Genomic DNA, 27,986 nt, shown 5'->3' on the forward strand with positions numbered 1-27,986 from the left:
GTACCTATGTGCCAGGCGAGATGACATTATATACAGCATGTAAGGTCATTGTCTTCATGGCGAGAGAAAAATGAGCAAGCAGATGAATGGGCAAAACTGGGCTTAAATTGAGAAAGCTACAAAAGAGACTTAAAGTTACAAGACAGAAAAAGGTGTGCGAATTGATGCAGAATGGTGGTGGTGGTGGTAGGAATCGTGGCTCGGAATTAGGTGTTGTTTGGCTGGCGTAGTGGGTGGGGCCCCGTGAGAAGTTTGGAGAAGTCGAACAGGCAATTGGATTTAAGCCCGGAGCTGGGGAAAAAGGTTTGGGTAGGAAATTTGTTATTTGGAGTCACGGAAACGAAGGACATGTCTAGGAAAAAGAGCACATAAACACCTTGTACGTGTGAACAAGCGGTTTACAAGAACAATCTATTTTATAAACAGAAATTTATTGTTTTGTAAATAGAAATTGCCTCGCTTCCCGCTCCCCCCTCCCTCCTCCAGACTACATTTCCCAGAATGCCCCGTTCGAACCGCGCGAGACCCGGAATCGCTCTCAGCCGCTTCCTGCGTAAGTGGCCCGGATAATTATGGCGACTCTCAGAGCGTTTGTGTCGCTGTGGAGCGTCCAGGCGGGTTCTCAGGGCACCAGGCGGGTCTGTTTCCGGGCCCGCGCTCCTCCCCAGTCCGGTGCCCTGTTCCGGCCTCTGCCCGGGGTCTGCGGGGTAGGAACGCCATGCCGTGGGCTCGGCTCCGAGGCCGGTAAGTGACCTGCAGGGCATCCGCTGGGGCGTTCTCCTGGGAGACCTAGAGCCTGTTTCAGGCTGGCGAGACCCACGCGGGTTGCCCGGCTGTTGCCGCCGCGCGCCCTTACACTCAGGCGGCTCTCGTCGACTATGTTTGGTCATTCGTTCCCTCACTTCAGCAGCAGTGCCTGTGCTCCGCTCTTTGCAGAGCACCGAGCTGAGTTTAGGGGACAGGGCGGACCGAGACTGATACGGAGTTTTGCCCCGAGGAAACTCGTGGCCCAGTGGGAGGTGGCAGTGCAGTGTGACCCGGACTGTGCTGGGGGACGCGGAGAAGTGTGGCGCTCACACTAGGTTGGGAGGGCAAGGAAGGATTCCCTGGAAAATAGGACCAAAGCTGAGACCTGATTAACCGTGCTAGGGAGAAAACAAGAAACATTCCAAGCGGAGGAAACAGCGTAAACAAAAGTGCAGAAATGAGACAGAACACAGGTTGTTTGGGAACCCATTTTGGAGGTAGGGTTGATGAGACTGGTTATGACTTTGAATCTGGATATCCAAGGAAAAGTCAGTGTTACTTCTCAAGTTTCTGGCTTGAACAATTGTGTGGAGAGTAGTCCCCCTTATACCGAGACACAGAAGATGAATTTTTAGAGAGGAATGAGAGGAGGAGAAGTGGGGGAGAAAAGGCAGGAGTAGATGAGGTAAGGCGATGGGAAGGGAAGCAAAAGCAAACGTCTGTTTTGGACGCATTAAATTTGAGGTGCCTTTGAGATTCGAGTGGAGGTGTCTGGTATGCAGTTATATCTTAAGTTGAGAAGCGTTAGAGTAAGAATATTAACTGAAGTTGGGGGAATGGGTGAGATTGAGGAGACAGCAGTGCTGAGCACTGTTGTGTGCCAGGCACTGTAAGAGACCCTGGGTGCCAAAGACGAGTACAAGACAGGGTTGTGGCCTTGGAAGAGCATAGTCTATGGGGACACAGTGCAGTAAGCAGATGACCTTAACTTTTTTTTCTAAGTGATGTTGGAAGCCATTGGTGAGATTTAAGTATGGGAGTGATCTTGATTACATTGTTAAAAGTGTTTTTCCAGTTTTATTGAGGTGTAATTGACATACAGCAGTGCATAAGTTTAAGGTGTACAGAAGGATTTGATATACATATATCGTGAAATCATTACCGTAATAACTTAAGTTCTCCATCTTCTCATAGAGATAAAAAAAAACTTTTTTTCCTTGCGATGAGAACTCTTAGGATTTACTCTCTTAACAACTTTCATGTATACCATACAGCATTCCTAGAATTTATTTCTTATAACTGAAAGTTCATACGTTTTGACCACCTTCATCCAATTACCAGAACCATCCCCCCCCCCCCCCAGCCTAATCTGGTCTCTTTTTCTATGAGTTTTTGTTGCTGTTGTTGTTGTTTAGGGTCCACATATAAATTGAGATCATACGGTATTTGCCTTTCTCAGCCTGACTGACTTATCTTAGTGTAATGCCCTCAAGGTCCATCCATGTTTTCACAAATGGCAGGATTTCCTCCTTTTTTGTGGCTGGAAAATAATCCGTGTGTGTGTGTGTGTGTGTGTATTATTTTACATATTAAATTTTAAACTCTGGCAGCCATAATTTTCTACTAGTAAGTGATCTTTGGGATGCTTTTCTTCTCACCAATAATATTCTTTCTCAGTAACTGTAAAGACAGGATGCTATCAAGAGTGCCTACTCTAACAGAACCATCTTTCACATGTTTTTAAACTTTCTGGAAAAATACAGAAGTATCTGTAAAAAAAATTTATATTATTTACTATATTTACATGTGTGTACGTGTATATATTTATGTATATATAAAGATGTGAGATATAAATATATAAACACCTCACTTTTTTATGTATACATAAACATACATACACACATATACACAGTGTTTATATATACACACATATATGTAAAATACGAATTAATGGGTATGTATCTCACGTCTTTATCCATTCATTTGTCAATACTTAGGTTGTTTCTGTGTCTTGGCTATTGTAAATAATACTGCTATTAACATGGGGATGCAGGTATCTCTTCAACATCGTATTTTCATTTCCTTCAGATTATTCCCAGAAGTGGAATTGTTGGATTGTTGGGTCATGTGGTAGTTTTTTTTTTTTTTTAGGAACCTCCATACTGTTTCCATAGTGGCGGTACCAGTTTACATTTCCACCAACAGTGTACAGGTGCTCCCTTTTCCACACTAGCATTTGTTATCTCTTGTCTTTTGGATGATAGCCATTGTAACAGGTATGAGATAATGTCTCATTGTGGTTTTAATTTGCATTTCTTTAAGGACTAGTGATGTTGAGCATCTTTACGTGTACCTTTCATGCATCTTCTTTGGAGAAATGTCTATTTAGGTCCTTTGCCCATTTTTTAGCTGTATTATTTGGTTTTATGATGTTGAGTTGTATGAATTCTTTGTATAGTCTGGATATTAATTCCTTATCAGATATATAGTTTGAAAATTTTTTTTGCATTTTGTAGGTTGTCTTTTCATTTGTTGGTGTCTCTTTTGCTGTGCATCAGCTTTTTAGTTTGATATAGTCTGACTTGTTTATTTTTAATCTTGTTGCTTGTGCTTTAGGTGTCATATCCAAAAAATCATTGCCAAGACCAATATTGAGGAGCTGTTTTCCTGTGTTTTCTTCTGGGAGTTTTATGTGTCTGGTCTTATGTTTAAATCTTTAATTCACTTTGAGTTAATTTTTGTGAATGGTGTAAACTAGGGGTCTAGTTTCATTCTCTTACATGTGAATATCCAGTTTTCCCAGCACTGTTTATTGAAGAGACTGCCTTCTCCTTTAGAGTATTCTTGGCTCCCTTGTCAAATATTAGTTGGCTATAGATGCATGAGTTTATTTCTGCACTCTCGATTCTGTTCCCTTGGTCTATGTGTCTGTTTTTATGCCAGTACCATACTGTTTTGATTATATAGCTTGAAATCAGGAAGTGTGATGCCTCCTGCTTTGTTCTTTCTCCTGACTGCTTTGGCTATTCAGGGTCTTTCGTGGTTCCATACAGATTTTAGGATTGTTTTTTCTACTTCTGTAAAAAAAAAAATGCCATTGGACACTCGATAGGGATTTCATTGAATCTACAGATGGCTTTGGGTAATATGGACATTTAACAAAATATTAATTATTCTAATCCATGAACACAAGATACCTTTCTGTTTATTTGTGTCTTTCATTTCTTTCATCAGTGTTTTGTGGTTTTCAGTATAGCGATCTTTCACCTCCTTGGTTAAATTTATTACCAAATATTTTATTGTTTTGATGCTTTCTTTTTCCTATGATTTGTTTTTAGTATATAGAAATGGTATTGGTTTTTGTGTATTGATTTTGTGTCCTGCAACTTTACTCAATTTGTTGATTAGATCTAACAGTTTATTGGTGGCACCTGTAGTATTTTTCTGTTTCTTCTAGGTTGTCCAATTTGTTGGCATATAGTTGTTCATAGTAACCTCTTACAATCGTTTGTAACACTGTAGTGTCAGTCTTTTTCAGTTATAATTTTGTTGGTTTAGGTCCTCTTTTTTCCTTGATCTAGCTAAAGGTTTGTCAATTTTATCTTTTCAATGAACCAGCTTTTTGTTTTGTCAATCTTTTCTATTTGATTACGTTTTTAAGAGATGATTCTGATTGCTCTGTGGAGAGTGGTCAGAATGGAGGCAGGGAGATTGGTTAGGAGGCTAAGGCAAGAGATAGGATGGCCTTGACTAGGGTAGTAGCAGTGGGAAGTGGAGGATTAAAGACTGATTTATGAGGTATAACAGGCAGTATGTTTTGTGTCAGTGTCCTCTTTTGTAAAATGGGGATAATCATAGTATTTATGGGGTTGTTATGAGGATTAAACGTGCCAAGTATGTAAAGTACTTAGTATCAGCACGTAGTAAATATCTAACAAATGTCAGCTGTTAACATTACTCCTGCTCTTGGCTGGATGTGGAGGGTAAAGGAGAAGTCAGGAATGACTAGGTTTCTGGCCCACTAACCTATTGGATGGTGCTAAGGATAATAGGAAAAGCAGGTTTGTGACAGGAAAGAAGTTATGGGTTCTGCTTTGGCAATATTGAAGTGCATGTGAGTTGTCCATTGGGTAGTTGGATGGAAGATGATCTTGGCTGGAGATTTATGTTTTAGAGTCTCTGGCATACGGAAGTAAATATAGGAAGTTAGGAGATTATCTATCAAGAATGTGAGAAAGGAGAAAAGAAGAATGCAGTTCAGAATCCTGAGGGACACCAGCATTTATAGGACTAGCAGAGGAAGAGGTGGTTAGGTAGGAATGGCTTTTTTTTTTTTCCTCCCCTCCCTAATGGAAATGGAGGTTGGGCAAAGGGATAGGCAAACTGCATAAGGCAGAGCTGAGATATGGGTCTCCTCTACTGTCCAGCTTGCTTCCATGATACCACATGACCTCTTCAGTATTTTGTCCAGTGACCCAGGCCTCTTTTTCCTAGCTGGAACCCCTCAGCCTAGAATTTCCTTCCCTTTTTTCTTTGCCCTATTCAGGCCCCTGGGAAGCCTTCTTTGATCCTGCCATGCTCTGCTCTGCTCCCAGGTTATGTTTAGTTTCTGCCTCTGTAATCACATAACATAATCCGTGTATCTCTCTTGTATGTAGCACTTATTCCAAGGAGCGTGATGGTAGATTGGAGTTAATCTAGGCTCTAGAACCAGATAAACTTCGATTTAAATCCTGGCTTTATCGTTTAATAGCTAGTTGTCTTTAGGAAGACTCCAGTATCCTCATTTACAAAACTGGGATATCAATATGTATTTTGTGGGGTGTTGTAAGCATTCCTGGAAATGTATGTAATGCCTGGCATATAGGAGACAACTTTGTAGATGGTAGTAACCATTATATTAATGTTACATTAACTACTTTTTTCATGTTGCTTCCTTCACTAGACTTTGAGTGCCTTTTTGGCAGAAACTGAATCTTTATCATAGTGAATGCTCAGTAAATTTTAAATAAATGAACAAATCTTGCAGGTGTTAGCATTATGCATACTGAGGTAGACATTGTGTTAATCATTTTTATGTTGACTTCCATTTAGAGGTCTTGTCTTTTTTGACATCTTATTTACTAAAATTCATTTTAACAGAATCTGGTAGCCCAAAGATAAAGAAACCTACCTTTATGGATGAGGAAGTTCAAAGCATACTCATCAAGATGACAGGCCTAGATTTGCAGAAGATTTTTAAGCCAGCTGTACAAGAAGTGAAGCCACCAACTTATAAGCTAATGACCCAAGCACAGTTGGAAGAGGTATGTGAATGCAGGAGTATTGGTATAATACCTTTCTTTAAAGGATTAAACAAGATTTCTAGGGCTCCTCCAGATGTTGATAGCAGCTGATCCCACAGGTGTTCATGAGGGAGAACTGCAGGCACAGAACTGAGAAAAGAAATGTGAGCAGGCAGGCAGAGAGGAGCAGGGGGTATGGCCAGAATTAGGCAGACTGGGCATGTGGGTCAGGTCTGACGATCAGGCAGAGCTGCCTCTGCTCCAGAACCATCCCGAGCGTCCTCCCTCTCTCCTGCCTGCTCCAGCTTCCTCCCCAGAGAAACATTTGTTGTGAGCTGCTTTGAGGCTAAAGCTTTAGTGAGATTATGAGATCCTTCCGAACAGCATCGTACTCCAGGCAAGGGTCCTCCCGGAGTCATGGGTATTGAGTGCTTTGTGGAAAATGCTTTGATGTGAAGTATTATTGCTCTTCTTTCTAATTCAGAAATAATTGAGAGTCATAGCAAAAAAATTCAAATACCCAATAGTATATCACATGATGTCCCCCTTTTACCTCTGAGGTAACCACTGTTAATAGTGGCATGGAGCAGTGTGCTCAGTGATTAAGGGCATGGGCTTTGGAGTTAGGTTGCCTGGATTCAAATCCTAGTCCTGCAGTTTCTTAGCAATTTACTTAACATTTGTGTGCCTCTATTTTCTCTCTCATAAAATGACATAACAGTAGCACTTAGCTCATAAAGTAGTTATGGGCATTAAATGAGCCAAATATTCAAAGTATTTGAACATATAGTAAGCACCCAGTAAGTGACATCCTTTGTCCTATTTCAGTCAGCTTCTGTGGCCTGGCTTTGTCTCAGAGCATCCCATTGCTGTTCTGAGAATGGTTGAGCCCGTTGCTGGTGTTCTCAGCCACACCACAGAGGCAAAGGGCAGGGCCCAGGAGCCCAAGTTTGGCTTTTTTTTTTTTTAATAGAAATTTATTTATTTATTGGCTGCGTTGGGTGGTGTTGCTGCCCACAGGTTTTTCTGGTTGTGGTGAGCGGGGGTTACTCTTCGTTGTGGTGTGAGGGCTTCTCATTGCAGAGCACGGGCTCTAGGCACGCAGGCTTCAGTAGTTGTGGCACAAGGGCTCAGTAGTTGTGGCTCATGGGCTCTAGAGCACAGGCTCAGTAGTTGTGACACACGGGCTTAGTTGCTCTGTGGCATGTGGGATCTTCCCGGACCAGGGCTCAAACCTGTGTCCCCTGCACTGGGAGGTGGATTTTTAACCACTAGCACCAGCAGGGAAGTCCCTCAAGTTTGGCTTTTTAGTCACTTATTTGTGGCTACAGCTTCTTCTCTTTGCAGTCTTTAGCATTTTTGATTAGTGTCTGCTTTTGTCAGATGATCCTTTTGGTCTGTAACCTTGTGGCTTTCCCTTACAAATATTTTATTTCATTAGGCTACAAGACAGGCAGTTGAGGCAGCTAAAGTTCGATTAAAAATGCCACCAGTTCTGGAAGAGCGAGCTCCAATAAATGATGTGTTAGCTGAAGATAAGATTTTGGAAGGAACAGAAACAGCCAAATATGTGTTTACTGATATATCATACAGCATACCACACCGGGTAAGTATATATCTAAGTGCAAAATGATTTTTATTTGAAATACTGTGTGGAGACGGGCCTAAGGGATGAGGGTCAACATCATGTAACCCAGCTGTCTCTGAATCTTCCAAACCACAATTTCTGCGACTAGGTGAGACCTGCAGACACAGCATAAAGAAAATACAGCACCACATCATCATATCACCATTTCCTTACAGATTATGGACACAGTATTTCCAGATTGACTGCAGAGAAAGAGACAGGTGTGCTGAGACAGAACAAGACAGAAACCCACTTCAAACCACAAATAGGAAAAAATCTTCAAGGCAGTGGGAGAAGGGAGATTCTTTCTGCCCAAGTTAGACTGACTTCCTTAGCTGAAGCTTTTTAAGATGGAAATTCTTGCTGATGCCCAAAAACTCAGATTTCCCAAACGATTTTCACTGTTCAGAATTTGCAGTAAAAATGGTAGATTTCCCCAGATAATTTTCAGGCATGAGTTCATCTGTTGTAGTTACTGTCTAGCTCGTCTTCCCCTGATCGCCATTTCCAAAAGAACACTCTGGCGCTTATGAAATATTAGTTTTGTGTTTGAGCCTTTTCAAGTAAAGAGTAAGAGTAATTTATAATTCAGCCCACAAAATGCAGTAGAATATTACATAGTGATAGGGTTGGGAAAAGGGCCACCCGATACTAATCTTTTTGTCATGTGTGATTATGGTTAGAAGACAGTTTGAGCAATGTCCATGTCTGTATGTCAGTCACCTGTATATCTGACATAATGAACAGGGATCAGAGTTTCATTTTAATTAGAATTTTTGCTTTTATATATGTTTACAGTGCTGTGAAGGCTGGTTGTGGGAGCATTCTATAACCTAAAAGGGAGAGAGGAACTTGGAATTCAAATTAACGGAATCCTTTTGAGGAACAATTGTGTTTCTTTGCCATCTGCTTTTTTTTTTTCTATTTTCAGTGCTTGATGAAAGTTTTAATTATCCTCAAAACACATTCAGAGACTCATATCTTTGAAGAGTTGAGAGTCAGTACCATCTGGTTAATTTAAACATTAATCAGATGTGTATCATTTATCTGCTATGTGCAAAGCTCTGTGTAAGTCACTCTGGTGTTGCAAAGAATTATAGTCCACAGTTCCTGACCTTTTCCAGTTCTATAACAGTATTAACAGTATCTGAGAGTCGCACATGATAAATTGCCAATTGAGTGGTACAAACAGTGGGTGGAATTCAGTGGAGGATGCAGTCCTGTGGCCTGGGATTTGGCAGTTGAAAGAGTGAAGAGACCAGAGGCAGGTGGACCAGTCAGTCTCTCTGACACTTTTGTCTCCTGCCAGTATGAGGAATCATAGAGGTGTGGAGTTAAGACTCCATATTCTTGGGTTTGTTCCTTTTGTCCGTGGGACTTTAAACACAGATCATAAAGTAGTAAAGTCTGTCTAGGTGAGACTTTAGGATGGGGAAATGAAACAATTCAAAAAAGGTTTTATAGCACTTCTTCCTTCTGAAATGGATTTAGATTAATCTCAAATCAACTTTCTGTAGTTGAACCATTTTATGTATTGAACCCACTTTAGGACCACAGATCACATTTAGTAAGTACTTTCATTTAGATTTCTGATTGTCAGAGGCACAGCAGTGATTAGTGAAGGAAGCATCAAATCTTGTCAAGTCTTTGAGGTTTAATATTATCATTGAAAGAATACACGATTGCATTTAATGTTTCCCAGTTGCATTTTATATTGTTGATTGCAAGTTATTCTTATAGTGGTGCTTGCTTAGTGGGATACTGGAAGTAAAAATAAGTCCTCACAGACTCATCCTTGATTATGTTTTCTATTTCAGGAGCGTTTTATTGTTGTCAGAGAACCAAGTGGCACACTACGCAAAGCCTCTTGGGAAGAACGGGACCGGATGATTCAAATTTATTTCCCAAAAGAAGGTCGTAGAATTTTAACACCAGTAATTTTCAAGGAAGAAAATCTGCAGGTAAGGTGACTTTGGTTTCATAGAGGCAACAGTGATGGTTTCTTTGTTGAACCAGTTGGCTCTTTGCTGCTGGACATTTTGCTTTCATAAACATGTAGACATTTCTAGTGATAAGTAGGGTTATTTATCTTGTAATTGGCTTAGCTGGGATTTGAATCCAGGTGTGACAGTTACAAAGCCTCTGTTTTTTCTGCATCCCTCTTGCTGGGCACAGATGTGGCCTGTGTGTGGATGGGCAGCCCTGTAACGGTGTCAGGACAGGTGTTGCACTCTCCTGTTCTTCTCATCTAATTCCAACTCTGCTGTGTTGGTTTAGACCATGTACAGCCAAGACAGACATGTTGATGTCCTCAATCTCTGCGTTGCCCAGTTTGAGCCAGATTCTGCTGAATATATCAAAGTGAGTATATTTTATAGTTTCTAAAGTATGGGCTTAAGTATGATTATGAGTACGATTTTTTAATCCAGCACAGTGAGTTAGGTTATAAGCTTTGATCCAGGGGGAAGAGAAGGGAAATGCCTGAACACCTGTTGAGTGCCTGCTGTACACCAGATAGATATTTTCATCCTCACAATAACTGTTGACTTAAGAATGAGAGAACTTAAGCTTGGAGAGTTAAGTAACTTGTTGAAAGTTACACAGCTAGTAAGTGGTAGAGATAAGACCCAAACTTGATATCAAAGACTATTCTTTTTTTCAGTTTATCACACAGGAAACAGCTATTTACTAAAATTTGCCAAAATGCAATGTATGTGTCTTACAGTTAATTTAATAATTATTATTGTGGAGGTATAGGTGATGGCATGAACTAGGATAGGGAACCCTGTTGAAGTCCAGAAATGATAGTGGGGAAGAGTGCTAGGTAAGTATACAGATAGTTACCACTGTAGGACTAAGATATTAGGTGCTAAGAGAAGGTTTCAGTGTGGTCTCAGGAAAGGTGACATATGGTTCTTGAAGAGGGTTCTAAAAGGGCAGGGACATTATGGCGGGTAGAGTTGGGTGAGGGGGGTGTTTCAGGTAGAGGGAAAAGTATGAATAACAGGCAGGAAACAAGGTATTCTCAAGAAACAGCTAGTCATCTGGTTTGCTTGTACATGCAGTGTATATGTAGGGGAGTGGTTCAAGATTAAGCTAGAAAGGTGGATGGAGCCATATCACAGGTGACCTCAGATGCTAGGCAGACTTTAATCAGCAGCCTGAAAGCCTCTTGAACACAGGAATGCCCTCATGAGTCCTCATTTAGGAAGATAACTCTAAAAGAAGAACTGAAGGAACCTTAGTTAATAAGATGGAATGGGGTAGTTGATTGGATAGGGGAAAAGGAGAGAGTGGTGTGTATATATATATATAAAATAGGTACTTCATAAATAGTGCGTGGTTGCTGAAGAGTAAGTGATCTGGCTATAAATGTTTGGCAGACTTGTCCCAGGCTCCAGATACTTCTACAGTGGAGGGCTGGTCTAAATCATATATGCTGGGTAGTGATAGTGGAGGCAGGTATAAGTAGAACTGGTTTACTGATATTTTCTTGGGCAGCTCGCATGGTAGTAGATGTATACCCAGTAACGTTGCTCACTTCTGTGTATTTTCTTATTTCTGAAAAATTGCATTTTGTGTGGATAGATTCATCATCAGACCTACGAAGATATAGATAAATATGGAAAGTATGACCTTTTACGTTCAACAAGACACTTCGGTGGAATGGCTTGGTATTTTGTAAATAAGAAAAAGATTGATGGTTTACTGATTGACCAGATTCAGAGAGATTTGTAAGTATGATCTTAATAAGTAAAGAAATTCTTATTACCATTAAACTTGTATTTAATCTGTTATTTTTCCAGTGATAACAGTGTACTGTCCAGTGATAGCTTTCACTTACCTCAGTTTATTTATGGGTTTGCTTTTTCCAATATAATCCAGTTTTCTCAGTCTTTGCTTCTGTGTTGTGTAAACAGGGCTGGATACTTTGAAAGAGTAAATGGCTTTGGATCTCTGCTGTATACCCTGGATATTGACTTATCCCTGGCTCACTGGTGCTCCTGGATACCAGTGAGCTTTCCATATACTCAAAGGGGATTAAATAGGAAATGTAAAGAAATAGACATAAGCTCTGATGAGTGCTTTTCAGTAAAAGTCATCATTTACAAAAATACTCTTGCTTTTGACCCTCCTTGTTTTTGCAAGGTTTTTAAAGCATTAAAAAGGTTACAAGGGTTTTTTTTCAAAGTTGCATGAAACAAAGAATGTCTATTGTATTTTAGCATGCAACTGTTGTGCACCCAGCCTTCTAGCTGAAATAATACTTTACAACTTGTGATGAAAGTGAAGAGAAAACTGTTTTTGAGTATCTTTCCATTGGTTGAGTTAGAGAAAGGCCAAAATGACAAGGAAAAGAAACCAACATAGCTGTAGTAATAAAGTCACAAGAGGGCTTAGTAATTATTGCCATCTTGAATGTAAGGAGTTTTGCCTCAGACTATACTCCATAATCTGAACCATTCACACAAAGGTAAGGCATTTGGAACTAGAAGGTTTCCATATTGTCTAAGCAATACAGCTCACATGGACAGCCCTCATAGAAACATCATTCCTAATGGTAAGTGATTTTCAGGCCAGCCTTCTTCACCAGCATGTGTGGTATAATCCAATTCAGAGGGCAGGAATACCTTCATCCCACATAAGCAGGGGGCTGCTGGTAGTCATAAGATGCTCAAAAATGACTTGCCTTTAGGTGTGTTAGCAGTGACATCTCCTGTGAATGAACTTTCTTATATAAAGCTTAGATGTACATATTCTGAAATTATTTTATTATAAAAACAATTTAACATTTTTGTAAGAAATTAGAGCAACACAGAAATGTATTTCTTTGAAAATTAAAGTTATTAAGGTGTACTAATAAGTGATATTATAGTAATACTCACCACATGTAAGCTTTACATCTGAAGCAGTTCATTTGCATACTGGGAGGTAATTTTGAGTACTTAACCTTTCCTGCTCTGCTTAAATAAAACTTCCTGTGGGAATTCTGAACAGGACAGTTTGCTGCAAATCCCAGGCTAAACAGCAGAGGGTGCATGTCCTCAGTGAATGGAGCCCAGGCCGAAATTGGGATTCTGCACACATTTATTTCACACTCAAGTCCCACTGTTGGTTTTGTACTGAGATGCTTTTAAAATCTTTTTTACGTGTAAATTTATTTCCTTTTAATTTCAAATATGGGCTGGGTGTGAAGCCTGAATTGTTCTGTGAGAGACAGAACGTAAAGAAGCCCTAACCATGACTGAGGTATAGAAACCCGGTTAAGCTCTTTATGTGCTCACATCCTTATGCTCTAAAGAGAATTACTGTTGTCTGTTGTTGCCATGTTTATTGGACTGTTAGATTACAACAAACATAACAGGTTTATAATGAGCATTAAGTTTTTTTTTCCTCTGGAAAGTTTTGGTTTCTCAGCTCTACCAAGAGATGGCCTTTAGGGTGTATGGGCCTTGGGATGAGCTCAGAGCATCTCTCTGATATCACCAAGGCATAAGAAATCTTTACCCCACTTCCAACCCACTCTAGAAGGGTTATTTTTATATACCCTCTCAGCTTTGAGGTGGCAGATGGTAGGAAGGTATTGACTATGTGAGAGCATAGAGATTATTTAGTTTGGGAAGGGTAGGTAAGTTTTAATGTTGCTAAAAATTGTTTATACGTTTTTCAAGAGGTAAGTACAAACCATAAGTATTGAGCTCTTGTTCTGGCTTCATCATAGATAGTTGTGTGACACTAGACAGACTGCTGAGGTAAAAACCTGACTTTCCTTCTGTCTGATGTGCATAATTTCAAATTTGCTCCCCTAGGATGCTGATTCTTAACGAATGGGTTCCTGTGAATATGACAGGCAGCCTGGGAGTCTTTCCCTGGACTCCTGGGATGCCTCTTATAGAGGCATTTATCCACTAATTGAGTCTCGATGAAAATTCTTCAGCAGATGTCACTGCTAATGCACCTAAAGGCAAGTGGCACTGAGCATCCCCATGACCATCAGCCTCTGACTTATGTGGGGTGAAGATAGAGTCCCACCCTGAGTTGAATTACATTACTATCTGCTGGTGATGTAGGCTGGCTTAGAAATCATCTACGAGTAGAAAGGTGTTCTATGAGAAATGATGTTCTGCTTCCAAAAAGAATACAGCCACATTTAGAATATATTCACTGTCATAAATTGGGCACTGCCTGTATTGACTTCTGCCCTATCTCAAGAGTTGGTATGAAGCCTGAATCAGCCAGTATTCCTAAAGTGCCTTTGAAAATATGAAACTCAAGCTGCAAAAATTTTTTCTGGCCCAAGGAAAGTTTGAAGTGTAATTTAAAGTGTGGCACACACTTCTATAGGACTGTGAAGCAAAAGAAGAAAGCAGTACAAACAAAAAAAATTTAAAACAGTAAACCCTTTTCCTCTAGAGTCGACGATGCCACCAGCTTGGTCCAGCTCTATCACATCCTCCATCCAGACGGTCAGTCAGCTCAAGAGGCCAGAGAGCAGGCTGCTGAGGGATTACATTTAATTAAGGTAAAGGGACTTTTTTCACAGTGGCTATCGTGTGGTGGTTGAGTTAGGAAGAATTTTGAAGTGGGTCCTATTTAATGGTAACTAAACATATTTGTGGTCTTGAAGCACAGTGATTAGAACCCCCCTGTTTCTTTAGCCGGGATAGCAGAAACAGAGCTGCTGCTGGAGTCCAAGAAGTTCAGGTAGTGGGGCAGTAGCCCCCTTATTCTTTGGAGTACTGGCAACTGAGTGGTCAAGTCACCAGCAGGGCGTGGTGTGGGGGGCTGGTTAGTACATGTACCCAGTGCAGCTTCCTGTCCTCTATTTCGGTCACATTCCTGTTCGTATCCAGAAGCGGGGAGGGCAGTGCTTGTTAATACCAAGCCTTAGCTGCGCTATCATTTTGGAACTGCATACCTCTCAAAACTATGGGCTAACACAGATATCTGTGTAAATGTTGAGATGATTTTCTTCAGGAAGGGAAGGGGGGGAGACCATTGTATAATTTTCATCTCTTCTAATGCTCAGGATAGACATATATTTGTGGATCTGGCTTCTATCCCAATATTACTTTATGCATATTGCAAATCAGTTATAAAGCTTACTAAGGACAAAAACAACCAGTGATGACATCATAGGTGAGGTAGAAAAAAACCATCCTTTAAAGTGAAAAATCAGTTTGCTAACTCCTATCCTCCAGATTTCTCTTGAACCTAATGGTTTTCATTTTGATCCAGCAGTGTCAGGTTTTCTTAATTTTTTCCTGAAAGATGGCAGCCACGTTTGGATACTTTAGTATTGCTTTAACTGTGACACTGTTTTTCTGTCTGTGTAGTATGCTTATTGTTTGGTAATCAGAAAAATATTGTGAAATGTGGAAGGTTTTTCTACATTGGAACTTTGCTACTACAGAAATGTTAGTGATGTCTCAAAAGCTATCAGTAGTATATGCTCTATTTAAAAAAAATTTTTTTTTTCCAACTTTAAACAGGTCTTTGCAAAAACAGAAGCACAGAAGGGAGCATATATAGAATTAACACTGCAAGCTTATCAAGAAGCATTCATTAGCAGTTCTGCAGCTTCCTAAAAATATTTTTTAAATAAATTTCATTTTACTAAATACTGGCTAGTTTTCTCTGTTTAATACTGAGCTATTTAAAAATGTCAAAATTGGGAGTTCCCTATGGAATTATTGTGTTTTAAATTCCAAATAGCACTTTTAAAGAAAAACTTTTTACTCCACTCACTTTCCTAGGCTACAAGGGGCTGAGAAGTATATCTTTGTTCCTGGTTATGAATAGATGAGTACAGTGTAAAAAGAAAGAGAAAAAAAAAGTACTGTTACCAAATGAGCCAAGCGGTAATTTAAATACAGTCCAGCTTAATGGAGGTCAGAGGAGCTTGAGTTTCAGACCTTGATTCCAGAAACAGGTACCTACCAGACAAAGTCAGGGCAAGGCATAAGAAAGCTACATAGACTGAGAGGAATAATGCAGTAAGGTCAAGGAAAATGGTTTAGTGAATTATAGCATGGATATTCAATTCTAAGAGAAATGTGATTGATGGTATCTGAAAATAGTTATTCAAGGAAAAGAGACTGTGGGCTGATCCCCAGGTGAGGTGTAGTTTTGGCTCAGCCTTCTAAAACTAGAATTCTGTTTTCCTTATGCACAAAGGAAACTGTGAAGTATCTTCATTAATTCAAAAGATTTTATGAGATATAGTCTAATGACAGTATGAAAAAAAAAATCAAAGCCCACAGCTGTTTTAGTTAACAGGGAAACATGGTGATTTAGATGCTGCACATAAACTCCTCCGAAGATAAGGACATTGTGCTCCCAAGTGGGTCACAGCACCTACATATAAAAATCTAAGGAGTTTCTCAGAGTCCAAAGCACTGTGGTCAGGGTGACAATCAATACCTGTCCATAATAATGATCTGTTTAGTTGAGTAAATAGGAAACATTATTCAGTCATCCAAAATATCTTCATCCAGGTTGATATCTGTTGTGTCAATATCTTCTAATTCCAAATCCAAATCTACTTCCAGTTCAAGTAGACTCTGCAAAGGAAAGGAAGAGGGTGACTATAAAGTACTGTGTTAAAGAAAAGTTACCTGTGATTCATGATCCAAAGAGAACTAAAACAATAGTCAAAGGGGGGGCATCTTCCCATTTCAAAGCCCCTGCTCTGAAACTGATTACATCACTTAAAATGCAGACATTCTGCAGACATTCACAGGGAGGGAGGGTGAGGCTGGGGCCAGGGGGAAGTTGGGTATGATGTCTGTACCTTTTCTTCTTTACTGCCTGTGTGTGGGGCCACAATAACAGGGGTAGGAGAAGTAGGTTTCTCATCAAGTTCCTGAAAACCCAAGTAGAAATATATGAAAACAAAGGAATTTGTTCAGGAATTTGAATTTTTTCCCAAAGGGAAGGCAGATCAGGATTAGGAAACTGGAGATGGAACTTAAAAAAAAAAAAACAAATCTAAACCAGACTATCATGTCTGACTGACCTGCTGAGCTGCAGATCTTGAGGGCTGAAAGCCTTTTGCCTCTTCCATAACGTTTCGTTCTTCATTTGGCTATCAGGGAATAAAGCAATGATGAGATTAAATATTCCGAAAGCATAATTCAGCTATGGGCTTGGCCTAAATCCCAGACACTAGCTCTTAATCAAACCATAATGTATGTAGTGCATTTCAAAACCTTAAGTTGTGAATGCCCTTCTACCAGTAGTCACACAAAATGAGGCACCCCAGGCACTCACCGTCACAAGGGGGTATTGTTTGGCAGGCCACAGGTCAGCATGTGTTTCCTTCACCCATTCTTCTACAACAAAGGCTTCTTTTAATCCAGGAAAAAGGTTTTCATATTCTGTTGGATCAGCAAGGGATTCTGCTGCTTTCTGATTGACTTTTGAGAGATTTTCTCTCCAGAGTTTCACCACCCTATTATAGACATCACAGAACCACAGGGAGAACTGTTAAGGGCTCTGTTTTTATCTGAAACATTTCTTCCTAAAATGAGAAGTCTGTACCTTGAAACTTGACTGGGTAAGTAAGTCCGTGCCAGGAAGGCAGCTTCTGGCAGTCGTCCAGTTCTAATCAAGAGCTCCAGGCAAGCATCAAGCCTAAAGATTAAAAAGGAGAGGAGGCACTGTTACCAAGAATAAACGCTGTAATAATGGCACTTACTACATTAAAGAGGGGGATTTGGTGGTGAGTCACATTCCCTTCTCCAGCTCCCACACATACACCTCTTTTCTGTCACTGAGCCATTACTTGTCATCACCAGTGGGTTACATAATGGACTCCAGGAGTGTGAGAGAGAAGACAGCTTTTGTGACCATTTTCAAGCTCCTTAACTTTCCTAAGGAGAATCTAAAGGGGCTTTTTAAGACAAGGCAGCTTAGATGAGCACATTTAAGGGCTTCCAAAGATACAGAGCAGAAACTCAGTTTCACAAGTATCATTTTGAGGGCAGCGTCTCTTAACGAGGACTGTGCTGGACAAGCCCGTGGTGCCTAGTGGGAAAATATCCAAGTGTGCATTTCCTTTTTTTTAATTTTAATTTTTTCCTGTGTAAGTTTGATAAGGTAGATAATGTGTTTTAGAATTCAGAATTTTTTGGATTTTAAAAAGGTAATACTTTTTGGATTTTAGAAAGCACATATACCATACATTATGTAACATCCTCAGCATCGAATTCACAAACATTAATATTCTGCAATAACACATGAATACTAAATACAATAAAAACATTCCAAGTAGCATAAGAGCAACTAATAATACTTCAGAGTTCAGGTCAGGTTTTGCCACCAAATAAAATATTCTTTTCAGAATGTTTTTGAGGTTTTGAATTATTGATAAGAAATAGTGGACCTATTCTTACAGGTATATAAATTTATGCATACATGTTATAAAATATACATACAAAGTTTTTATGATTAAGTGTGAGGTTTAAAAAGTATGTGGGGCAAAGTTAATGAATACTTTTGTGTTTTATTTCATAATATGGTCAACTAATGAAATGATCTGATATGCACTGCTAGACTTCTGAAAATATATGACATTTTTATGCTTTATAGTTGAACTCAAATTTAAAAGTAACTGGCATCCTCATCCCCTTTATTTTTGTTTTAAACAGATCAGAATTATTCAATTTGGGATAAAAATCGCCTGCCATTCAGATACCAAATGAAGCAAGCAGCCCAACAGCCTACTGCCTTCATTAAATAAAATACCTTAGCCAGTAAGTGGCAGGGCTGTTGAGAAAGGGGTTTAACATTTCTCCCAGTTGAGCCTCCCTGAATAGCTCATTTTGCTCATACATTTAGACCAGATGTGGTAAGAGCATCCTTTGCTAGAGCATCTTTTGAGTTCTACCAAAGCAGCACTGTCCGCTTGCCTGCTCCCACCAGCAACCACTTGGCCAGGCATCCGTGATGTCTTGAGGGTTCCTTCTTCATGTTCCCCTCCAAAGACCACCCTCCAAAAGTCAATGCAGAAGTCAGTGCTTCATGACTGCTCACATCTTTTAGACCTTGGGTTGATACTCACTTGCCCTGTAAAAAGTAGCTCATGAATGCCACATTATTCTTGCCATCTCTCTCTGCACCCTCTGCTAGCTTGTTCACCATACTAGCATTTCCAGAGGCAGTGGCCAAAAGCAACAGACCCCCATAATCCTGTGCATGGTGCAGGCACTCCTGGGCTAGGCCAAATTGGCATTTACTAATAGCAAGTTCAGCAAGTTGTTTCCACTTCTGTTCTGACTGTAAGAAAAGAGACTCCACGTTAAAATATCTTTTAAATAAACATTTGAATTTCCAACATCAACATTATTCTGTTAATCTGAACATTACTAACAATTTTATGTTTTCTATAATTATATTTTATGTATACTGAGCTGTGCTTGTTAAGTTGGTTCTATCAAATCAAGAACGGAATGACAAAATGTATAATGAGGAAATGGAAATTATTCACATATATAAAATTAATTCAAACACAAATCAATTTTAATGCTGCATGAATAATCATCAGCCCCTTATATTTTTATTTTGTAATTACATAGTGAAACTAAAACTAATGGGTTTTAACTTGGAGTGTAATTATTTTAAGGACTGATTTAATACCATTTTTTGAAAGTAGAAAAAACTTTTTATATCCTTAAATATTTAATAATAAATATTACTTCTGTCATTTGTAGCTTCTCAGAAATCAAATAAAATGCTGCTCATTTGGATGATCTTAACATGGCTAAAACTTATTTAGCACATCCGAAATGAATTTACTAGTAAGTGCTAGACTTAAACCGCAACTGGGAGCCCTCAAGATACAAAACAGACAAAGATCCATAAAAATGTCATTAAACTGTCTCAAAATTCAGACCCTTCTTTAAAACCAACATCTTATCTTCCTCACTAGTTTGGGATATTGGCAAATTACTGCTGTGGCTGCATTCAGAGTTCTAGACTCCTTTATCTACTATCTTCTAGCCTTCCTTCTCTTCCAAAGCAGATCTCATGTAAGATAAAAGACACCACTTTTTCTTAAATGAATTAGAATGCTAAGAATATATTAATAAGAATGTAATATATAAATATAATCCATTTAATTTATGCAAAGGTAAACAATTCATTTTTTAAGATGACCAAAGAGAGGCAATAACCTCACCAAAATGAGTCACTAACTTGCACTTCAGAAAGCTTTGAAACACACCTTATACTAAACACACATAAGTACCTACTGACCTTTCCATCAGTTACAACAAATCATAAATTAGTACATACCTCTGCTTCCACTGCTAATTGGTAAGCAATTTTTAGTTCTCCAAGCTGAAGAGCAAGTTCAAAGCGATGCTCAGGGTCTGTGGATACTGTAAGAGCTTGCTGCTTGAAGCCCTAAACAGATAAAATGTGTGTGTGTGTTTATGTACAGAAGAACCTGTGTGTGTAGCCTATGTATATAGTGCACACACGGCAAATAATCTACTGCCCTCTCAAACTAAATATGCTGCTGACATTGAAAGCTCTATTACTTAAACAAGAGTAACAGATAAAAAAGATACGCTTCAATGAGAAGACAGAAGAATTAAGGAGCTGTTAAATTAACTGGTAAGAAAAAAAGACAAAATTCAGTCACACAACGCCTACTATTTTCTAAGCAGTGTTAAGCTGACCAATGCTTAATAAACTCAAGTAAAACAACAACCAGTAAAATTCAGAAATGTAAAAATAAATGTCAAAAAGAAAAGGATAAAGAGCTTAAAAAAAAAAGGATTTTGGAAAGTTTGAACAAGAGCCATTGCAAAAAATGAAAGACAGGCACAGTGGTGTAGACCTAGCTGTCCATAATCTCCTGAGCTGGGCCTCAGAGATCTAGTCCAGTGCCTCAGAGAAAAGGAAGTCAAATGTAAAACCTTCCAGTTTGCTATCATCTGCAGGTCATTTAGCAAACATTTTGATTTCAGGTCCTGACACTGATCAGGTGTCATTACCTATGCCTTTCCTGTTGGTCTCAGGTCCGGTTTAATCATCAGCAAGTATTCCAGAGCACAGAAGTCTAAAACCGCCTTGCCATGCTCCAGTCAGTCATCAGAAACAAGCTTTTAAATCAACTACTGTAATTACCATATTAGCTTTTCCCTCCAGACAAACAGTGCTGATGGAGTCTGCCCTATGGGCGAGTTCTTCAGCTCCAGGGATGTGGTGTATGAGACAAAAAGCTCAGGCTGAAGAAGACTTCCTCAGACTAAGGATGAGTGCTCCGCTAGGGGGCGGTCAGGACAGACAAGCTGGACAGCTTTCTGAGTCCTGTCCCGCTAGATACTCAGCATGGCTGCATCACTGTGCTTAAAACCACTTCCCAGACTATACAAGCTGCCCCTCCCTCCATTCTCCCATAAGGACAGTGTAACAAGGCATTCTGAATAACCTGCATTACTCCCTTTCTTCCTGAGGACGGATGCAGACAATATGAAATGCAAGAGTGGGAGACAGACAATCTACAGAACTAGTCAGATACAGGTGAGGGCAAAGCAGATGAAATGATGTGGGCTATATACTCTTACTTTTGCTTTCCTCCAAATCCCCACTGAAATGACACTAAAGGGGTTCTTTTTTAAAAGCATAAACTCCTAAGGACACACAGAAGGCAGAGGAGACATTAGTAACAACATTTTGGAAGCTCAAAAGCTGGTGGAGTATAAACATTCAAGTTAAAACACTGGAGAAGACTAATCCCTAAATCTGGAGTGAAGACAGCATAGAAACAACCTGATTCACACCTCAGAATCCCCAGAGGTGTCTCATGAAGGGTAGTGCTGAAACCAATGAATACATAAAACTGCCTGAAAGTCTGTGTAAGAAGCAGTTAGATACCCCATGTCCCCCACTTCTCTCCTCCTCACCCCCGCGCTCTCGACACACACACAAGACAGGAGACTTGTTCTTTGGAGAGGGTAAACTAGAGGGTCTCCAGTCTGAGGGATCACTGCACACCCAGAAGGAATACTGAGTAGCAAAAGGAAAACAGGAGGTTATGAGAATGGATGTTGAGACTATATATTTGAATTACTAAATACTGAGACACCAAGCCATACTCTATTCAGCCCACAGAATGACGGTGATTGGGGAGCATCTCTGTAAACTAACCAGCCAAAGGGATAAGACTTAAAAATACTAAAGTGTCAAGGAGGGCCATATGCCAGCCTGAACAGTGCCTGGTACAATATTAAGTGCTCATTAAGTTCACTAAACGAATAAATGGAGAGTCCTTAAATTCATTAGCTGAAGATACTGACATTGATACTGACTCCCCAATCAAAAGGTCCAGCCACATCACAAATTTTAAGTCTACAGCCAGTAAGTTCACCCGTAAACTCAGATCTTTTGACCTGCTTCATAGACCTCCACTCTTAAATGAGTGCCAAAGATCATCACATACCTGAGGAAAATCTTTCAAAGGAAAGACAGAGTTCAAAATGAACCAGTAACAGCAATTTGAGGAAACTATACTACATAAGGGGAAAAGAAAACTTCAACAAAAACTATCATTCATATCCTTAGAGAGGGGGTATGAAGAGAAGATGTGATCCCTAAACAAGATTTAAAAAGTCCAAGAATAACAAAATGAAAAACCAGTGTAAGAGGTCCAAAATCTGAATAACAGGTCCATAGAGAGAATATAAAAAACAAAAGAAGGAAATCAACAGAGACATTCAAGAAAATCTCTCAAAAATGAAGGAATGAGTTTCCAATTAAGAGAGCTCATCTAATGCCCAGCAGGATGAATGATAACTGACCCCTACACCAAGGCCTACCATCATGATGACATCACAGAACAATAGGGACAAGACCCAAAAACCTTTCAAAAAGAAAAAAACAGATTAGGTACCAAGAGTCAGGAATACGAATGGCTTTAGACTTCAGCAATAACTAGAAGCTGGAAGGCAGAAGGCAAAACAGAATTTTGGCTTCAAAATTCTGAGGGAAAATTATCTCCAACCTAGAATTCTACATCCAGTTAAATGGCCAAATATGTTTCAGGGTAGAACAATGGCATTTTCAGATAATCAAGGTCACAAAAAAATTTACATCCTATTAATAAATAACCCTTTTCTCAGGAAACTACTGAAAGACATACTCCAGCAAAATAAGGGAGTAAACCAGGAAAAAAGGGGATATAGGAAGCAATGGATCCAACTCAAGACAGCCAAAGCGAAATCCTAACATGATGGTGAGGGGATATCCATGATAAGGGCAAAAAACAGTTCAGCCTGAGGCAGACTGAACATACTGAAAGGAGAGTTCAAGGAAATCTGGAGAACCAGCAGAGCAGGGAGAATAACCCTAAGCACATAGAAAAATAAGCAAAGCTGAAAAAAAGAAACAATTATTAGCTCCAGGAAAAACAAGAAACTGCAAGAAGGGGAAGCTATAATATACCACATGGCTCAGCTGTGAACAGTGTTCACATAGCCACAGTGATACAAACAATACCAATCTAATCAAAACTGTGATGTAAATGTATTGGGAGGATAAGGAACAGGAAAGTGGCATGTATGTGGGAGAAGCAGGGGGAGTAAAAGAAAAATATACTCCTCATCTTGTATAGAGTAGAAAGTCCCAAGAAATGCCTAAAGCTGAAAAACAGCAATATAAGCATGTTACACATGTGGAAATAAACGCCAACAGTGTCAGCTAAAAGAATTAAAAGTGATTACCACTAGGGAGTAGAAATGAGACAGAGAATGGAAAGCTGTTTTCTTCCCAAGCCTTGCAAAACTTCATGCTTTGTGCACATGTATAACTTTGGTTTTAAAAATGCTACATTAGGACTTCCCTGGTGGCGCAGCCGTTAAGAATCTGCCTGCTAATGCAGGGGACAAAGATTCAATCCCTGATCTGGGAAGATCCCACCTGTGGCAGAGCAACTAAGCCTGTGTGCCATAACTGCTGAGCCTGCGCTCTAGAGCCATAAGCCACAACTGTTGAGCCCACGTGCCACAACTACTGAAGTCCACACGCCTAGAGCCCATGCTCCGCAACAAGAGAAGCCACTGCAATGAGAAGCCTGTGCACAGCAACAAAGAGTAGCCCCCGCTCTCCACAACTAGAGAAAGCCTGCGTGTAGCAACGAATACTCAACACAGCCAAAAAATAAATAAATAAGCTACATTAAGGAAAAGGTTTATCACTTACAATAAATTTTATGTGTATTTTACAGAAAGAGATGGAGGAAGTAAGGGAGATAGAAGTCAGCTATGACAGAGAAAAATGCAGCATAGAAATGAAAATATTGATAGTGTGCAACAGAAGTCTACAAAAAGGGAAGACTAATAATCACCTCCAACATTTAAAGGGGCTGCAAAGGGCAATGAGAAAGGAGAAGGAAGAGTATAAGTGACTTAGATTTACAAGAGTATACCGCTGCCATAAGGAAATCAGTGGCAATTACGAAATAAAGTTCTTCAAATTCATACTAACATTCTTTCAAATTGCTGGTTTTAACCACCTCCCCCCACCCCTCCCCCCCCACAAAAAAAACAAACCTGCTTTTCCAAAAAGTGTGCAACTCTGGTCCTCTGCTCTTTTGGAATGGTCGGAAGGACCTTATCAGCCATACTGAAGTCCCTCCGCATGACAGCTGTCTGGTACTCCAGCACTGAAACCAGCAGGGAGTAGCTAACGATATTGAGTTCCTTATCCCCCAGATAAAGCCTGTTGTCTTTGGGAATATAGCCCAGCAGATACATCGTCCTGTAAGAGAAAGAGAAACTAATTTAGAACTAAGCCCAAATCAGTACATACTCTCTCACTCTCTCTCTCACTCACTCTGCCTCTTGCTCAAAATCTTTCCATTTGATTGACGCAATTTTGGTTAGCAATTGCCACCTACTAAAACTTTAACACTGAAAAATCAGGCCTATCATTGTTACAAGCCAGCAATTGGTTTTGTTTAAAAAGTACACTTTTAAATTTAGGATGCTAAAGACAAAAGCAAAACGATACTCAGCTACCTGTCCAAGTGGGCAATGGTGACTATTTCTCCTCCGACATAATAATTTAATCTGTTCACGGAACTTGTATAAATGAAGCAATCGCCTACCCACAGCCCTGTTTTCACAATTTCCTGAATCTCACCAAGAACCTGCAGGAAAAAAAATAAAGTCTATTATCTTATTCAGCATTAGAAATCCTGTCAATAATAAAAAACTGAATATAATTAGGGGTAACAGGTAGAATAAGAAATGCAAACAAAGAATCCTATTTCAAAAAAGAAAATCTTTCCTTGGAATTTCTATCTTCTTTCTTCACTTAAGAACAGTTTCATGGATAAGTATCTGTAATGTAAAATCTCATTATTACGTCAAAGCTCTAATCTAAGAGAGTGCTGATCTAAACCCCTAACATACATGAGCCTGGCATAATAAGTATTTCATAAAATCTTCCAAGACACTTCCACAATGGATGACTTATCTTTATATTTGAGGGCTCATTTTAAATAACTCTGGCTAAACTGTCTTAAGACCAAAACGCCTTCTAATTTCCTTACTGAAAGATAAAGTTAGTCCAAAGATTTCCTAAAATCAAGCCACAAATTTCTTTGAACAAATACTTTCAGACCCTGATCTCTGAGCCAAGATTTTAATTTTCACGTTACCATAACTCCTTAAATGCTTATTAGTTTCCTCAAACCTAACTTATAATAAAATGTTACAAGTGAAGTTCTGCTGTAAGAATATAAATCATTTAAAAATAAAGTTGTACTGATGCAATTACCTCAAAGCCATCTTCAATGCCATCTTCGGTAACTCCCTCATGTGTTTCCTGTGCAGCCAAAACTTTTTCCGACAGATATTTAAGGATAAAAAATGACTCCTCAGTGGCAATACAGACTAGCTCTCCAGAGTCAGACCAGAAAATCTGCAACATGACAAACAAAAACATAGATAATTTTGGATTTCTGAGTGGATATAACAAACTGCATACACTTTGTTTCCTAAAAGATTTACCTCCTTACATTAATAAGTATGCATGTAACAATTTTATGTCATGTATATATACACATATTTGGGAGGGTGGACAGGGCACCGCTGTTCTATTTATAGAAATGGAAAGACCTAGGGGAGGCAGGAAAGAGCACTGGCAGTAAGTGCCGGGTGTGCTGAGATTCAGAGGAGCACCAGCCTATTCCCTATTGCTCTAGAATAGCATTTCTCACTCTTTTTTTTTCCCATTATGACCCCTACCCCAAACCTTTTTAGGAATTTTTTTCCCAATCGCCTTCCCCTATGAAGTTTTAATATCACAGATATGGTATGTCTATATGTATGTTAATACATAAACATACGTATGGTACACAAACACATAATCCATATAAATATATGAGCATCTATGCTTCACAGATAGAGAACTTTTTTACATCAACTGGTTTCAGGAACCAATTTCTGCCCTCCTGGGGACGACATCCCGCTGCTGAGAGTGCACGCTCTAGAAGACAGAACCAGGACCCTGGGGAGGTGGATTTCGCTCCACAGATAATTTCCTGACAATGAAAGCTGTCAAAGAAACAGGCAGATCTAATGGTAGTAAACTTTGTCACGGGAGAACGGCTACCTAAAATTGAAACAGCCATTTTAACAGGTAAAGTATGAAAAGGCTTTCTGAACTGTGTGGGAGACTTGCAGGCCTTTCCATGTCAAGAACTCCCTGACTTCTTATCTTCAAAGCATTAAAGCCATTTAAAATATGAATAGCACTTGACATTTGTATAACTTTTTATACTTTTCAAAAAGCCCAACATCTACTGCCTCATTCAAATACCATGATTCTCCTTTTCTAAGCAATCCTAAGGTAAATGGCACTGTATCCAGCACAATGAAACAGGGATAGCAGGGTACAAGGACGTTTCTTAGCCTCAGGAACCCAGAGCCTATCACAAAGATATACATTCCAAAAACAGCACTGGAGGGAGCTCACGTGTTTGGGCTGAATTTCAATTCTGCGTATGAGTTCTGTATTGTCCCAGTCATAGAAAGCTAAGCCATTTACAGATCTGACTCCCAATAAGAAGCCTCCATAGATACCTTAAAAAAACAACAAAAAATTAGATATTTAGATGTTTTTGAGCCATTATGAAGCTTCTAAAATTGTATCATATATAAACAGCACTCACTTTCAGCTCCAAAATCTGGTTTAAATGATTTTTTTTCCTTAAAGTTCTTAAATATCTTTACGACACTGTTGCTCTCTCTTATTGCATATCTGGGGGGAGAAAAGGAAAGCAAACATAGCATATTACATATATACTAAACTGTAATTCCATCAAATGTTACAAATATCTTCAAATATATCTGAGTAGTGAATGATGCAAAAATATAAAATTAATATTTGAAAATTTACTAATATTATTTTTCCCTAAGAGATCAGTGAACCGCTTACAGTTGGACAAATAATGAATGGGTTTCACAATGTCTATTTCACAAATTACTAGGGCTTACAAACTATTTTAGAAGCTGAAAAGACCCAAATGACCCTCAGTAGGTAAATGACTAAGCCAGCTGTGGTCTCTGCATACAATAGAACACTACTCTGCAAAAAAGGGAACCAATTATTGATCCATGCAACAACATGGGTGAATCTCAGAAACATTATGCTGAGCAAGACAAGCCAGACGTGAGAGTGCGTACCACACACCTCCACTCACATGAAGCCCTGAAGAGGACAAATCTAATCTACTGGGGAGTGGAGGTGGGGTGCTGACTGTTAAGGGAAACAAGAGGATTGTTTCTGAGGTGACAGAAATGTTCTATGTATCTCGACTGTGCTGGTTGTTACGGATTATACCCATTTGTCCAAATTCACTGAAATATACACTTAAAACAATGCATTTTATTTTGTATAAATTATGCCTCAATAGAAGTAACCTAAAATGATAAAAAAATTTTATTAGTGGCTCACTAGTTAGCCATGTTTGGTGATAGCTTAATAAATTGTGTATACTCAGGCCTCTGCCTTGAAAAGGGGCTGTGGCTGGATATTAGAGAGTATATGAGGAAGTGATCTGACAAGTGCTTTGCTCAGGACAGGAAAGGTGCTAAACACGGTCTGGGCTGGATAAAGCTGAAAAGAGGAAACTATCAAAGTGGAGGGAGAGATATGTTGAGAGAAGTAACGTGACTCATGAAGCATAATTTTGCTTAAGATGGCAACAAAGTACCTTTTAGTATATGAAACTGTGCCTGAATGAGTTTATTTAGGAAATTTATGAAAAGATCTTACCTCTCGGTGACCTATTTGTTAAAAAATAAAAAGTA

At 39.3% G+C, this 27,986-nt stretch overlaps 2 protein-coding genes across 3 annotated transcripts in view; one reads left to right on the forward strand and one right to left on the reverse strand.

Annotated features, from left to right (window-relative positions):
* The first annotated feature begins 545 nt into the window (after nt 1–545).
* On the forward strand, nt 546–15,281 carry MRPS22 (mitochondrial ribosomal protein S22). 2 transcript variants are annotated; one of them, XR_009054269.1, is made up of 8 exons: nt 546–744; nt 5,890–6,053; nt 7,474–7,638; nt 9,477–9,620; nt 9,937–10,020; nt 11,248–11,393; nt 13,470–13,624; nt 14,074–14,166. XR_009054269.1 is itself a non-coding variant. In XM_057738541.1 (8 exons), exons 1-8 carry the CDS (start codon nt 573–575, stop codon nt 15,246–15,248), a joined length of 1,080 nt encoding a protein of 359 aa, XP_057594524.1. In that variant the 5' UTR covers nt 546–572; the 3' UTR covers nt 15,249–15,281. The 2 variants fall into 2 exon arrangements, 1 of the variants encoding a protein (XP_057594524.1); XM_057738541.1 differs by lacking the exon at nt 13,470–13,624 and adding an exon at nt 15,153–15,281 and having other exon boundaries at nt 14,074–14,182.
* A 580-nt stretch (nt 15,282–15,861) lies between these two features.
* COPB2 (COPI coat complex subunit beta 2) overlaps nt 15,862–27,986 on the reverse strand; it is a 30,485-nt gene continuing 18,360 nt past the window's right edge. The window contains exons 11-22 of the mRNA XM_057738540.1: nt 26,846–26,934; nt 26,650–26,756; nt 25,450–25,593; nt 24,687–24,817; nt 24,219–24,426; nt 19,957–20,067; nt 18,725–18,939; nt 17,203–17,295; nt 16,933–17,113; nt 16,679–16,747; nt 16,454–16,525; nt 15,862–16,223 (exon numbers count right to left, since the gene is read on the reverse strand). Coding sequence (XP_057594523.1) covers nt 16,131–16,223; nt 16,454–16,525; nt 16,679–16,747; nt 16,933–17,113; nt 17,203–17,295; nt 18,725–18,939; nt 19,957–20,067; nt 24,219–24,426; nt 24,687–24,817; nt 25,450–25,593; nt 26,650–26,756; nt 26,846–26,934 — 1,513 coding nt within the window. The 3' untranslated portion in view covers nt 15,862–16,130. The remainder of the gene's footprint in view (nt 16,224–16,453; nt 16,526–16,678; nt 16,748–16,932; nt 17,114–17,202; nt 17,296–18,724; nt 18,940–19,956; nt 20,068–24,218; nt 24,427–24,686; nt 24,818–25,449; nt 25,594–26,649; nt 26,757–26,845; nt 26,935–27,986) is intronic.

This window comes from Hippopotamus amphibius, chromosome 6, assembly GCF_030028045.1.
Source record: "Hippopotamus amphibius kiboko isolate mHipAmp2 chromosome 6, mHipAmp2.hap2, whole genome shotgun sequence".
Lineage (NCBI taxonomy): Eukaryota > Metazoa > Chordata > Mammalia > Artiodactyla > Hippopotamidae > Hippopotamus > Hippopotamus amphibius.